Source organism: Balaenoptera acutorostrata, chromosome 9 (assembly GCF_949987535.1).
Source record: "Balaenoptera acutorostrata chromosome 9, mBalAcu1.1, whole genome shotgun sequence".
In the NCBI taxonomy this organism is placed as follows: Eukaryota; Metazoa; Chordata; class Mammalia; order Artiodactyla; family Balaenopteridae; genus Balaenoptera; species Balaenoptera acutorostrata.
The window spans coordinates 93,341,998-93,357,751 of record NC_080072.1 but is presented as its reverse complement, the minus strand read 5'-3'; the positions used below and the strand labels follow the sequence as shown (position 1 = coordinate 93,357,751).

Below are 15,754 nucleotides of genomic sequence, written 5' to 3'. Positions count from 1 at the left end.
TGGCTTCTTTTCTGAAAACTTGAAGAATAATTTCAACACAAGGATTTGCACTGGTGAAGGAGTAAGACCTGGTGGCTGTGGTCAGGTTGTTTTCTTGTCATTCCCTTTTCCCCCTTTAAAAAAATTCCCTGTGTAATTAATAATTCATACTAATCAGTGTTGAAACTCAAAGCAGTGCAAAAGTGGGAGGAAACATTCAGCAATTAACAATTTTATAGCTTTTACATATCTGAGAAATGAGTGCTCAGATGAATTTTATCTTTTGCAAGCATGTTTTCATAAGAATTATGAGTATTCCTGTCTTAATAGTTGTTTTCTGTACTTCATATTTTAAATTTTTTGTATGAAAGAATTCTTTAATACACACTTGATAGGTATGTGTACACATATATATACACACAAATGTTTGTATACATATAACCAATGTTACATTTTAATTTTTTGTTTTAGATGTAAGAGCATGCTCATATATTAGGTACTTACATAAAGTGTTAAGTAATTTTTTTCTTATGTAATAACTTTTTCTTTGCTTATGTGGTTCAAATATATTCTACCTTTAAAAATAAAATTCCCTTTGGGAGCCCTGATCAATTATTTATGGAGAACCCTGAAGAAGGTCTTCTTGTTTCCCATTCCTTTGTGTTCTTCCTGGACCAGTGTACTGAGAATTTTAATCTTTTCTCCTCTAGTAGTTATGTGGCATTTACCTCTCTTAACGTTCTAGTGTCCTTTTTATAAAATGGTGACTAATGGTCAGTACTTAAAGGCTTGTTATGAGGTACAAATGAGATAATGCACAACAAAGAACTTAACTATAACAGGCTAAACAAATGTAACACATTTTTTGTTTAACAGTATTTGTGATCTAATAAATCCTGTACTTTATTACAGAAGTAATACTTGCTACCATTTAAGTGCTTATCATGTGGTGGCCACTTTGTTAGGCTTTTTCTGTATGTATTCTTTAATTTTCAACTGGAAGTGAAAAAACTTGGGTTCAGAGGAATCCAGTAATGTGCCCAAAGCTATTCAGCCATTACTGGCAAAACTGGGATTTAGATCTAGGTCTGTAGGATTCCAAGGCTTACTTTGTTTCTACTACCTTATGCTGCTGCTTGTGAGTGTTAGTATTATTAGATCCACACCAAGGCCTATAATGGGAAGTCAAATTTTATCTTCCTGCAAACCTCTTCTTAGTTTTTAAGTGTCTTGTCTTTTCTGCCACTAGAGTTAAAGAAGTGGAAGAGTTGTGTAAGGGCAGTCTTGAGTCTGTGTATTCCCTCTACCCTACACTTAGCAGATTGCAGGCCATCGGAGAGCTCGAAAACATTGGGGAGCTTTTCTCAAGGTATGTGATTCAAATGACTGTATTCCAAAGTATAACCTTTCTGTTACCAATAGGGACTTCAAAAAATAAAAACTATATAGAGACCAGCTGTAGGTTTATTTCCTTTTATCAAGATATAAGTAAATTAACCTAATGAACTGTGATCTTGTTAAAATAAACATTTTCAAAAATTTTCATTGTAAAAATTCAGGTTTTTAAAATTTAACTATTGTGTTTTTCTCTTTACAGCTTTTTCCCTGTTCTACCCTAGATGAAATTGTTTCCTCATGTTTTTTACCATAGCACATTATACTCCATTCTGTTTTAGTATCACATTGCATTAGTGTCATTTTATGTATACTCTGCCATGCTGTACTAGAAGCTCCCTAAAAATAGGGCTTATTTATTCTTGAATCCTTTGTATCCCTAGTGCTTTTTCCTGGTGACCAATTCTTAGTAAACAGTCAATGTTAATGAATATGGAGTAAGTGTTTAGGGGAGATTGCCTCTTATAATGGTGAAAAGGAAGTGATCTCACTTTCCAGTGTTCCTGGATCTTTCTCTGCTAGGGAGTTATAAGGAAGAAAGGGAAAGTTTGATGAGCTGGTACCAAATACCTGTGCTCTAGGACAGCAGTTCGCAAAGTGTGGTGTAGAGATCCTGGTTTTCCCAAGATCCATTCAGGAGTTCATGAAATCAAAACTGTTGTTACAGTTATAGCAAAATGTTATCTGGTTTTTTTGCTCTCATTCTCTCTTGAGGTATAGTGACGTTTTGGTGAGGTATCAGAGAATAGCCACAATTATCTGAAAAGACTATTAAAATACTCCTCCCTTTTCCAACTATGTATCTGTATGAGGCTAGATGTTCTTCATATACTTAAGCCAAACATCATAGCACAGCAAACCAAATGCAGAAGCAAAGATGAGAATTCAACTGTCTCCATTAAGCCAGACATCAGAGAGGTTTGCATAAATGTGAAACAGTGCTCTTCTCGCTAAATTTGTTTTGTTTTGGGAAGAATAGTTATTTTTTTATAAAAAATGTTATTTATGATATATAGTCGATTTACTATTATTTGAAAATAAATTAATACATGTTAGATTTTTCTCAGTTTTAGTTTCTAATAAGGTAAATATTAATAGGTATAATCCAATAAACAAAAGCTCTTTGGGGATCTTCAATAATTTGTAAGAGTGTAAAGCGTCCCTGAGATTAGAAAATTTGAGACCTGCTGCTCTAGGATCATTTTGGGAGGAATTAAAGTTTTGGTTCCTGTGAATTTGTGTTACTGTTTCCTTCTTTTTTTTTTTTTTTTTTTAATAAATTTTTTTTAATTAATTAATTAATTAATTTTTGGCTGTGTTGGGTCTTCGTTTCTATGCGAGGGATTTCTCTAGTTGTGGCAAGTGGGGGCCACTCTTCATCATGGTGCACGGGCCTCTCACTATCGTGGCCTCTCTTGTTGCGGAGCACAGGCTCCAGACGCGCAGGCTCAGTAGTTGTGGCTCACGGGCTTAGTCGCTCCACGGCATGTGGGATCTTCCCAGACCAGGGCTCGAACCCGTGTCCCCTGCATTGGCAGGCAGATTCTCAGCCACTGCGCCACCAGGGAAGCCCTGTTTCCTTCTTTATCAAGCAACTAAAAGAGCTTTCATTTCCTAGTCATCACCTTACCATCTTCTTAGTCTCCTTGCTTCATCTTAATTTCTCTTCATACAGTAGGCCTAAAGGATTGGACAGTATTGCTTAGTTTGAACATCTGGGAAGCACTCTGTTCATATAAACTAATTGTACGATATGCGTTTTCTCTTCCTTTAATAAGTAAGATTGGTATATGAAACCTTTGCCAGATGCCAGCATTTCCTTCATTGGATTGTTCTTTCTTTAACAGCTGCCATTTTGCATAGAGTCATGCCCTGTGCCTGGCAGGCACAGTAGATAATGAGTTTATTACGTTTCCTTGCTGACTGTCCTTTTTACCACAGGGAGCATTGAAGCTGGACTAATGGTACAGATGTTCTGAATGACAGGCCTGATGAATGTGTTCTCATTTCAGAAGAATGTTAGTTTAGAAGTGCTGCTTTTTGTGAGGTTGAAGAGTATTTTTAAGAAAATCTTGAAAGTATCATCTATAAAAATATTAAATCACTATGCTGTATACCTGAAAGTAACATAATATTGTAAATCAACAATACTTCAGTTTAAACAAAGAAAGAAAGAAAATCTTTAAATGTTCATCCTCTCTTGGGTTCTCTGCTGACTGACCCTCAGAGGTCTGACCACATTGTAGGTTTCTAAACTATGGTCCTTATTTTATATTATTTTAGAAGTTCCAGTCATGTTACTGCAAAAATTCCTTTGTGTCCTGCCCCCCAGGGGTGCTTTGTGACCACCTAGAGGGGTGGGATAGGGAGGATGGGAGGGAGACGTAAGAGGGAGGAGATATGGGGATATATGTATATGTGTAGCTGATTCACTATATATATATATATATATATATATATGTGTGTGTGTGTGTGTGTGTATATATATATATATATATATATATATTCTATAAAGCAGAAACTAACACAACATTGTAGAGCAATTATACTCCAATAAAGATGTTTAAAAAAAAAAAGAGAAAATGTTGGACCAAGTCAAGGGTAGGTAAACTATAGCCCGCAGGCCAAATCCGGCCCACTGCCTGTATTTGTCAATTAAAAAAAAAAAATCCTTTGTGTTTATTAAACCTTAAGTTTCACAACCTGCATATTAGCAGGGTTTTTTTTTTTTCAGTTCTCTTATGTGAATTCTTTGATTTGGCTTTCAGATCAACAACAGATAGGCAGCCCTCTGAAGTATACATTAAGTGGTGGAAACATTCCCAGCTTCTCAAAGACAGTGATTTTAGTTTTCAGGAGCCTATAATGGCTCTACGCACAGTCATTTTGGAGATCTTGATGGAAAAGGAAATGGAAAACTCGCAAAGAGAGTGTCTTAAGGACATTCTCACCAAGCATCTTGTAGAACTCTCTGTATTAGCCCGAACTTTCAAGAACACTCAGGTAATCAGATTTAAAACTATGTCATCTCACCTCTTGACCTTGCCTTTTATTACCCAGAAAATAGAAAGCGTAAGTGAAAAAGAAATGTCATTTGAGAGACAGAGATTGCTATTAAAACATTGTATAGCATAATTGTTGAAGACTTCCCATTTTGGAATTAGACCTGAGTTTGAGCCTTGAACAAGGTACTCACCTTCTCTAAACCTCATTGCCTGGTTAAAAAAATGAGAAGCTACCTAACTTACTCATTGTATTTATAACAAGTCAGCAATTTTATATACTGTGTATAAACACACATAATTATATATATGTCTTTATATAAAAAGAAAAACAGATAGGCCGACATCGGGCCTGGGGAAGGCAATTAGAGATGCACTTAAGACAGTCCTGACAAATAGTCAAGTCCTCAGTGAATGGTAGTAACTGCTTTTATTAGTAGTAGTAGTGGTAGTAGTAGTAATAGTAAAAGTATTTATTCTTATTTGTCATTTTCATTTCAGCTCCCTGAAAGGGCAATATTTCAAATTAAACAGTATAATTCAGCTAGTTGTGGAGTCTCTGAGTGGCAGCTGGAGGAAGCACAAGTATTCTGGGCGAAAAAGGAACAGAGTCTTGCCCTGAGTATTCTCAAGCAAATGATCAAGAAGCTGGATGCCAGTTGTACAGAGGTTCACTTTTTTTCTATTGGCCAAATTCGTATTTTACTGTTACAAGAAAAATTACTGTGCATTAAAATATTTAAAATAAAATTTAAAGTAATTACCAATTTTATTAAAGCTTTTATTAAAGCTTTGACCCATGAACAAGAAATTGTTAAAAGGAGTCTTGAAAATTAATATTTGTAAAAGAAGTTTAGAAAGTATTCATTTTTCCTATTATAGCATTTGTATCAGTCCATCTTGTTGTCCCAGTGATAAGCCTCATTTTTTTAAACTTTCTACAGTATGTGGGAAACAAAGAAGAAATAGATACTATAAATTTGAAATGACAAAAAAAATGGAAGAGGAAATGCATGAGAGAACAAAACTTTTAGAAAAAAGCAAGTTGGAATAATTGGGTTGTTAATCCAAATACCTTGAAAACATCATGTCTAATATTTTATCTAACATTACCTATTTTAGTTATTGTAAACTTGATTGCTTCTTCAACTCTATCTCCAGCATATGATGGGCAAAGTAGCAGCATTTGTAGGAATCATGAAGTGTTTTAAAGGTTTGGACACAATGATGTCCCTCTGACATACACCTACTTGGTGAATATCAACTTTTTGTACTTTTGGATAATGGAAACTTATATTACATCCTCCATCACTAGAGAATTCATCATTATACGAAAGCCCTGGGAACTCATATGATATGATGTTTAAACATTGCTTAACAGTGTGGACTCAAGGAAGTTACCTACTCTCTTTGACCTCAGTTGTAGTTTTCTAATTAAGGATAATAATAGTACTTATTTCTTAGAGTTCTTGTGAGGATTAAATGAGTTACTATACATAAAGCTGGTAGAAATGCCTAGCATATGAAAGTACTCAATAAATGTGAGTTGTTCCGATAATAGTAATAATAGTAAACAGTAGAGAATGATTATTTTATAAACCTACGTATTTGGAATTATTAAAATAGTTGTAAGGTAAAAGCAAATGAGCAAAGACATTTTTAACCTGCTTTTTTTCCCCTGCATGGAAGATTTTTTTATATAGTCATGATAATGAATTACATTTTATGATTTTGCTTTCATATACAGAATGATCCCAACCTAAAACTTATATACACAGAATGTCTGAGGGTCTGTGGCACCTGGTTAGCAGAAACTTGCTTAGAAAATCCTGCAGTCATCATGCAGACCTATCTAGAAAAGGTAAGATTTTTGAGCAGCCCTTAAGAGAGTTGTTTAGCATGAACACATTTGATCTTTTTATTGGGGTCAGATGTATTTCAAAGGCAAATAAAAGTACGATTTCACTTTTCTAAATATTATTACTGTTGTAGCTCTGTATACTCTTCAGGGCAGAATGAAACAATGTTACAAAAGAAGGAGCATATTTGGAAAGTAAGCCCAAATGTGTCTTCTCTCTACCCCCATCACCAGCTACTCTTTAAACAAGTTGTTTCTGATAATTTCTCCATTTACTTATTTGTAAAAATAGCTGATTAAGGAATATGCAAGTCAACCTTTATTATTCATTTGAAGCCCAACGCTACAAGTAGGACTGGGACTCCAGTGCTACTACTGCTTTTGACCTTCCTGTTTCTCCCTCTTATTTAGTTTAGCTAATTTTAGAAATAGCTACTTCACTAAATAAATGAACATGAAAAGCATAATGTGATTTTTAAAAAATTTTATAGAGCTTTTTGTTTTTGCACTGTTCTTTGCAAATATTAGCTATTTTGGTTATTTCTGCCATGTCAAAGTTGTTTTGAAAAGTCAAGAAAATACTGTACTTCATATAATTTAGCTTATATACATATATATAAAGTAAACTTTAGTGTGGATATTTCTTTGATCTGAGTAATTCTTTAGATGTATTTAGTATCTGTAAATATAATATAAATGGATTGTTTTTTCTTGAAGGCAGTGGAAGTTGCTGGAAATTATGATGGAGAAAGCAATGATGGGCTCAGAAATGGAAAAATGAAGGCATTTCTCTCATTAGCACGGTTCTCAGATACTCAGTACCAAAGAATTGAAAACTACATGAAATCGTCAGAGTTTGAAAACAAGCAAGCCCTCCTGAAAAGAGCTAAAGAGGAAGTTGGCCTTCTTAGGGAACATAAAATTCAGACCAACAGGTAACTAGGGGTCTACAAGTGACAAGATATATAGATATACAGTATATATACAGGTATAGAGAACCAGATAAGAATTCATGCTCTGGTTCTAAGCTAATTGTAAAGTATATTGATGTTAGCTTCTTGTTTTGCTTTTTTAGTTTGTTTGTTGGTATCATAGTTGAAGAAGAGATAGGTGTTGAAATTAAATAGAGAGGAGTTACCTATTTTGATGTAATTAAATCCTTTATTCAAACCTGCTTTTGGTCTATATATTTTAGTGTAAGTAGAGAATAACGTTAACGAAATACCTTGGATAGAGTCCACTTTGTCTTTGGTTGCCTAAGATAGCTTTTGAGTTGCACAAACTTACTTTAAGACAAAACTAAGTTTGTTCCCCTTATAATTCTTAGAATTTTGCTTTTTCCCCTAAGGTGGACACCAGATTTTTCATTTATTTTGTATATCTTATATGATGTTGTAGTTCTATAAAATTTGATGGCTTTTGTGTTTTGCTTTAATTATCCAATGTAAGATACACAGTAAAGGTTCAGCGAGAGCTGGAGTTGGATGAATGTGCACTCCATGCATTGAAAGAAGATCGTAAACGCTTCTTATGTAAGGCAGTTGAAAATTACATCAATTGCTTATTAAGTGGAGAAGGGCATGATACGTGGATATTCCGTCTTTGTTCCCTCTGGCTTGAAAATTCTGGAGTTTCTGAAGTCAATGGCATGATGAAGGCAGGTTTTCTTTTTCAACCCAATGTGCTAGCCTGTGCTTTAAAAGTTTAGACATAAGCCCCTCAATGTCATGGATTTTGTATACTTTGTATCCTTGGCACTTGGTTCAGGGCTCTACACATAGGTACTTAATTAGCTCTAATGATGTAGGTTTATGTGGCTATGAGAGAATTTAGGTCAGTCTTTTCCTATATCTTTGCAATTGCCATAGGAAAGTACTCAGAATGCTAGACTGGGAGATTTGGAAAGCAGTTAAAAATGATGTGATCACAGGTGGGGTATTTTTCCCTTGCTTTATTCTTTTCTGGGATTTTTTACGATAAATTATTTTTGTAAATGGAAAAAAAGATTTTAAGAAAACATTAAAGTGGCAGTATTTTGTAGATTTTTATTTAAAAAATCTTAGGTTTTATTGATGACACCTAATATTAAAGTTATGTCGACAAGGTATATATTGGCAATCAGTTTGAAGCTTAAAAGTAAAATGGTTCTTCTGGCTGAAGAGAATGATACAGCCAACCTTTGCTCCTAGTGTACATTAAATCCTGTTACTTTTAGCATGTAGGGAAAAATAGTTATTCCCTGTTTTTCACACTGACTTCTCACGAGTCAAGATTACAATAGTCCTTATATCCACATTTGTCCTCTTTGGATTCACTAGAATATGAGCAGTGCCAAGTATTCCAGTTCTGAATACAGTTTGATTTAAGTTCAAATATTATGACTTAACAGTGAATCAATCTAGACTTTAAGATAAATGATAAGTAAAAATATGTGATTAGTGAAGTTTTATTTAATATCTGCTAGATGATTGCACTAGTAGAGGAGCATTTTCTTAGAATAATTTATTTGCTTAGTTGTGAGACTATTTGAAATGCATTGTTTTTTTAATTTTGTGTTCTTTTTAATGGTAGAGAGATGGAATGAAGATTCCATCATATAAATTTTTGCCTCTTATGTACCAATTGGCTGCTAGAATGGGGACCAAGATGATGGGAGGCCTAGGATTTCATGAAGTCCTCAATAATGTAAGTAAACCTGAAAATCAAACCACAGTTGCTTTTCTTTTATATTATTATATACTACTGTTCCACTCCAGAAAGTGGCAATACAAAAAAAGTTTAGTCACTCATATTAATTATGCTATATAAGGGCAAGAATAAAGATTTCCTTTTGTCTCCTCTCATGCTCCACATAAGTTACTCAATTTCTCTCTTTCTTATTCCTCATGTACTTCTGTCTCTCTCTCTTTGATACATACCCATACTCACACAGTCCACCCACTGCAGCATCTAGTACAGTAACACATATCTTTAATGTTAAGCAAAATTTAAAAGGTTATGGATTTTCTTTTTTTTTGTTTCCATAAAACTAACAGTTCTTAATTTTATGACAGCTCATCTCTAGAATTTCAATGGATCACCCTCATCATACTTTGTTTATTATACTGGCTTTAGCAAATGCAAACAAAGATGAATTTTTGACCAAACCAGAGGCAGCAAGAAGGAGCAGAATAACTAAAAATGCACCTAAACAAAGCTCTCAGCTTGATGAGGTATTTGGATTGAACATGCATACCTTTTTGAATTGTAATATTCATTTTTTCCCAAAATATTCCTTTCTTAAGTCTCAGGAATTCTAAGAGTGTGTGTTGTTGACAGTATTCAGTTTGTAAATCCTTTGATATTGTGATGCTACCTAAAATTGGTTCAAAATTCCTGAATATTTCTCAAAGCATAAGAAATGCCAAAAGTATTTTTACCTTTTTCCTCAGAGCAATGAGCAAAGAAAAAATAAATTTTACAAGTTACCCAAGTCATTTACTCTTGAGATTATTATCTTTGATGTATTTCATTCATAATAAGGTGACTGTTTGTCTCTGAGGGATTATAGTCCTTCCATTGTCTAGCTTTGTGCATAAATTATTTTTCCTTTTGTTATTATAACTCTGAAAAGTTTGTCTTGGGTATTTGCTTATGTAATATTTTTTGTTTGTTTTTTATTAATAGGATCGAACCGAGGCTGCAAACAAAATAATACGTACTATCAGAAGCAGGAGACCTCAGATGGTCAGAAGTGTTGAGGCACTTTGTGATGCTTACATTATACTAGCAAATTTAGATGCCACTCAGTGGAAGACTCAGAGAAGTATGCAGTTTGAAAGAATGAGTGTTGCCTTCTTGCTGTGTTATTCTCTGTAGGGATATATTAATTATAGAGCTTAATAATGTAAATCTGTTCAACTCACACACATTAATTATAGATGTGAAAGTCCTGATGATTACAACTCACACATGATTCAAAACTTAATTTTTGTCTAATAGCTTCAACACCCCTCCAGTCACTTTTTTACTTAATATCTTTTTGTGGAACTGTTAATAGGTGACTGCACTCTAGGACTTAAAAATGGAAATACCTTATCATTTTCTCCATTATTCTTCTTGCTGTGTCTATTTAAATAATTATAAGCTGCTATAATATTTGGTTATTTGTATCTCTCTCCCCATACTTTAATAATTGTATTCTTTTTTCTGTTCAGAATCATATCTTCACATTTAAATTCTTATTATTTTAAAATAAGAATGAGGCTTCTCATAGTGTTCCTCTGTAAGCAAACAAAGACTACTGTCATGTCCTTTAGTCACATTTAATAGTAATATGACAGGAGTACATTATCTATGTGCTATTTACACTGTATATAATTATCTTAAGTTGCTCGATTTGACCTCTCAGGTGAATCTGGTCTAGTTACCAGTGCCAGGTAACCTGCAAATTCATTTGTAAGCCATGTTAACCATTGTTATGCCCTGACCCTGAGCGGCATTGTGTCCCGAGCCCTTGGTCTTCATTTCTAAATCAGGGCCTGAACCACAGATTAGCCACAGTTTGGGTTTATGGTATCTGCTGAATTCTCCTGCTTTACCTTCAGTACTATTCCTCAATTTGCAGTTGTCACTGAAACCTCTTTGTTTTAAATACAGAAGGCATAAGTATTCCGGCAGACCAGCCCATTATCAAACTTAAAAATTTAGAAGATGTTGTTGTTCCTACTATGGAAATTAAGGTAATCTACCATTAACTGTTTTGATTTTTTAATTAAGCTAAATTACTCTTTAGTAGGTTAAACCATTTGAAATAGCCTTTTTTTGTAGGTCAAAATTGGTTAAATATTGGCAGTTTCACTTGTTTCAACCTATAGTTGTTGTTGTTGTTGTTGTTGTTTTAATATTTATTTATTTGGCTGCATCAGGTCTTAGTTGCGGCATGCGGGATCTTTCCTTGTGGCGCTCAGGCTCTTAATTGCGGAGTGTGGGCTTCTTTCTAGTCCTGGTGCACAGGCTCTCTAGTTGTGGCACGCGGACTCTAGAGCGTGCGGGCTTAGTTGCCCCGCGGCATGTGGGATCTTAGTTCCCCAATCAAGGATCGAACCCACATCCCCTGCATTGGAAGGTGGATTCTTAGCCACTGGACCACAGGGAAGTCCCCAGCCTATAGTTTTTTTTCTTTATTGGATTCCCTTTGCCCAAGACTTAAAATACTTAAAGGCCTCTCCTGCTTTCTTTTCTTTTGCCTTCATTTTTACAGCTGTCATCTTTCTTATGAAGATGTCTATAGACTTATTTTCATTGGCCAGAAGGAAAGATTTCATGTGTTTATGCCAAAATTAAGTTTTAACTGAGCAAGAAAGTCCTTAATTGTTTTACACTGGTTTTTAAAATTCTGTATGCATTAGAATGTATTGACTGATGTATTACGGTATTAAATAATACAATATGTATTGCAATATTAAATTGACTATAATATACATGACACTTTCAGCTGTGTCCTGATGGTCTTTTATTGTTAGAAGTACGATGTTGCCAGGGATATATGTAATAATAAATGTTACAGTTTAGAAAATGATCATTTTAACTACATTGTAAAATCTCTCCTTTGAGTTTGTAGTTTAGTGTTTAATATCTGTAGTTATTTGATTTGCAATGTAGCTTCATCATGTGGATTAACCTATCAGCAAGTCATTTAGCTGAATATTTCCTGAAAATGCCAGATTTAGCAATTACAACCAAGAAAACTCCTCTCCGTACTTTTCTAAAATTTACCTTGTTTTTGTGAGGAGATGACTTAATTTATACAGATGACTTAACATATACAGGTCAGTGGCAAGACCTGTACCAGGACTTTCAGTAGTTTTTCAGTAACACTATTCTAACTTTGTATGCCCTACTTTTATTAAGAGATGTTTAGGGAGGTAAATTTTATCTATGTCACTTTTTAAAGCCTTTCCAATGTCCAGTCTTCTTTCTTTCAATTATAAAGTTACCACTTCAGTTCTTAACCAACAGCACATTGTCATTCATTCCTCTGTTTAATATTAAAATTGTCATTTATAATTCATTTTTCTTTAAATGCAAATTGTGTATCTGAGCTATTGTCATATTTATACATTTTATTAGGTGGACCCCACAGGGGAATATGGAAATCTGGTGACTATACAGTCATTTAAAGCAGAATTTCGTTTAGCAGGAGGTTTAAATTTACCAAAAATAATAGATTGTTTGGGTTCTGATGGCAAGGAAAGGAGACAGCTTGTCAAGGTGAGATTTTCCTTTTGTTGTTAATGAAAAAAGTCAAAAAGAAAACTTTAGTTGATATTTTCTTCCTACTTTGGGTCTTTATTTTTATTCTGAATAATTACAGGTGAGGAAAACATAAAGTAGAAATATATTGTTTTCTAGAAGCAGAATGCTTTTCCTCATTTTTTTGTCTCTCTGAAAGACCAGCCTTATTATAATAGTTGGTTGAAGTAAAAGAATACTTTTAACATGTATAGACATGATGAGATTAACAATCAGCCTGCTTGTTATGGAAAAAAAAATTTTGGTGAGTGTTGCTTATTTTCTTGAATAGTTCAAGTTGAAGGCCCTTGCTTCAATATCCTGAGTCTGGCACTGTGCTAAGTGCTATTAAATGTATCAGAAAGCGACAGCATTCCTCCCTTACTCTGCTCTTAAGCTCTTTGGGCCTTGCTGGGAAGTAGTAGAGAAACAACAGTGCTCCTCTACCCTGGTATTTTACAGTGTGCCCTCAAGTGGAGCGGTTCCAATTATTTTAATTACAAAAGCAGCAAGCGGGGGGAAACTTCTTATTTCTAAATTGGTCTGCCTACCCAGTGGTATAGCTTATTCTAAATGAAAGAATAGTATTAGGTCTTAATTATTTAAGAGACTATTACGAGGAGCATAATCCTCAGATTGATTTCTAAGTGCCCTTTGGCTGTCCTCAGATGACTCTTCGTGTGATTTTATAATAAAGAAAATGAATTACGCTTAGTTATTTGTGTTTTGGTTATTCTGAAGGGCCGTGATGACCTGAGACAAGATGCTGTCATGCAGCAGGTTTTCCAGATGTGTAATACATTGCTGCAGAGAAATACTGAAACCAGGAAGAGGAAGTTGACTATCTGCACATATAAGGTAACTAATTTATACTTCTGCTGCTTTATCAAGAACATGTAAAAGACACCATTATTCAGGCAGGGGTCAGCAAGCGTTTTCTGTGAGGGACCAACATTTTAGACTTTGTGGGCCACATAAGGTCTCTGTTGCATATTCTTTTTTTTTTTTTTTCTTCATAACCCTTTAAACCTGAAAGACCATTCTCAGCTCACAGGCTGTACAAAAACAGTCTGGGACTGGGTTTGGTCCAAAGGCCATATATTGCCAACGTCTGATTTAGACAATATTTTTCTTTTGTAAAAGTACACATTAATGTTAATTGCAGGAATTTTTTGTTTCAAGAAATCTTGTTTCCTGTAATAATCAGCTAAAGTATTTTCCCCTTATGTTTGACCATTTGGCCTATTTCTGGTATAAAAGTGCTTATAAGAGGAAAAGTGATGTTAAAAAGAAAATAGTGATTCAGTGAAGAATATAGTATATAATATAGGGTTTTAAAATTTTAAATATGTTAGTTTTTGACTAGGTAATACATTTGCATGGTTCAAAAACCTAATAATAGAAAAAGGTATAAAAAGGGAAGCCTTCTCTTAACCTTTTCCTTGTCAACCTCATGCCCCCTTGTAAGTACCATTTTCATTTGTTTCCAGTGTTATACAAATAGAATATATGAATATATTTCCTTATTTCCCCCCTTCCTAGAGAAATGGCAACATATATATATATATATATATATATATATATATATATATATATTAATTCAGCAATATGTTATAGAAATTTTTCTCTTTTTTTAACAACTGGTTTATGTATTAGTACATAGTTATCATACAAGTCCCTTTCATATAAAATGGGCATCTTGGTTGTTTGTAGTCTTTTGTTGTAGCAAACAATGCCATGCTGCAATAAATAACATTGAACATATAATATTTCATATATGTGCAGGTGAATCTGTGGGATAGACTTCCTAAAGTTGGATTGATGGGTAAGAGTAAATGCACCTATAATTCGCTAGATACTGTCAGATTACATTTAATAGAGGGATGTACCAATTTGCATTTCCTCCAGCTTTTTGCCTGAGAAGATAATTCTCAAGTCACGTTATTTTATTAATTAATCATTTTGGGCCCTTAAATGAGTGTTCATCTAGCTTGTTTACATTTTTAAAAATAGCTGTAAACCTTCATTTTGAAGGGCCTGTTTTTTATAGGTGTTCCTTTCTGGTTTCATTCCTGTATCTCCTATTTGCCCTTTATTCTTATGTCACTGCTGTAACAAGGCTTATTTATTTATTCATTGTTTCTATTTCGGCGAAGATATAAATAAATTACGATAATTACTGTATAGCAGAGAAGCAACCTTTCAGAGACACTTTTATGATAGTCTCATATCTGTTTCTTAAACCTGCAAAATGGTATATACCACAAGTGTTTATTTTCTCTAGTGAGTTAACCCTACGTAACCTCAAGGTATCCCAACCATCAACTAAGACTAGTTTAAAAATATAATAGAAAAAAGTCCCTTTCACAATAATATAATGTATATAATGTGAATAAACTGCCTAGGATTACTGTTAATAAGAAACATGCGGGGCTTCCCTGGTGGTGCAGTGGTTGAGAATCTGCCTGCCAATGCAGGGGACACGGGTTCGAGCCCTGGTCTGGGAAGATCCCACATGCCGCGGAGCAACTGGGCCCGTGAGCCACAATTACTGAGCCTGCGCGTCTGGAGCCTGTGCTCCTCAACAAGAGAGGCCGCGATAGTGAGAGGCCCGCACACTGCAATGAAGAGTGACCCCCGCTCGCCGCAACTAGAGAAAGCCCTCACACAGAGACGAAGACCCAACACAGGCATAAATAAATAAATAAATAAATAAATAAATAAATAAATAAAATTTAACAAAAAAACAAACATGCAAGACTGTATGAAAAAAAATTACAAAACTATAACCAGAAAGAATAAAGGAAAACTAGGGTAAGGGAGAAGTCCCATGTCTTAAATGGGAAAGCAGTGAAAAATGTCAGCTCATTTCTAATTAATGCATAGACAATGAAATTCCAGTAAAAATTTTTATATCATGGAAACATTTAAAAGTTTATCTTGAAAAATATATTGGTGAGAATGACTAAAATGTCTTTGATAAAAGCAACAGGTGAAAGTGGACTCTGCCTAATCATATGAAAGCAAATGGTAAAGCTTTAGTAATGAAGATGGTATAGTTCGTGACATAAAAACAGATTAATAGCCTTGAAACGGATGTTTATATATACATTTATAAGAAATCAGTATATAGCTTTGACTTTTAGAAAGTTCCTGAATAAGCCTAAAAATGCTATTAACTCTGGGTATGATGGGATTATGGGTAATACCTGCCTTTTAATATATTTTGAATTGCCCTAAATGAACA

At 34.2% G+C, this 15,754-nt stretch overlaps 1 protein-coding gene across 4 annotated transcripts in view; it reads left to right on the top strand.

The window, feature by feature from the left end:
* ATM (ATM serine/threonine kinase) overlaps positions 1-15,754 on the top strand; it is a 141,929-nt gene that overhangs the window by 103,896 nt on the left and 22,279 nt on the right. For 3 of the 4 annotated variants that reach the window (XM_007172986.2, XM_057552161.1, XM_057552160.1), the window contains 12 exons: positions 1,229-1,348; positions 4,143-4,377; positions 4,878-5,045; positions 6,124-6,237; positions 6,952-7,169; positions 7,684-7,891; positions 8,806-8,919; positions 9,288-9,446; positions 9,901-10,039; positions 10,873-10,955; positions 12,346-12,486; positions 13,249-13,365. In XM_007172986.2, coding sequence (XP_007173048.2) covers positions 1,229-1,348; positions 4,143-4,377; positions 4,878-5,045; positions 6,124-6,237; positions 6,952-7,169; positions 7,684-7,891; positions 8,806-8,919; positions 9,288-9,446; positions 9,901-10,039; positions 10,873-10,955; positions 12,346-12,486; positions 13,249-13,365 — 1,816 coding nt within the window. Of the gene's footprint in view, positions 1-1,228; positions 1,349-4,142; positions 4,378-4,877; positions 5,046-6,123; positions 6,238-6,951; positions 7,170-7,683; positions 7,892-8,805; positions 8,920-9,287; positions 9,447-9,900; positions 10,040-10,872; positions 10,956-12,345; positions 12,487-13,248; positions 13,366-15,754 lie in introns of those variants that run through there. The other variant, XR_009009172.1, reaches the window with a different exon arrangement.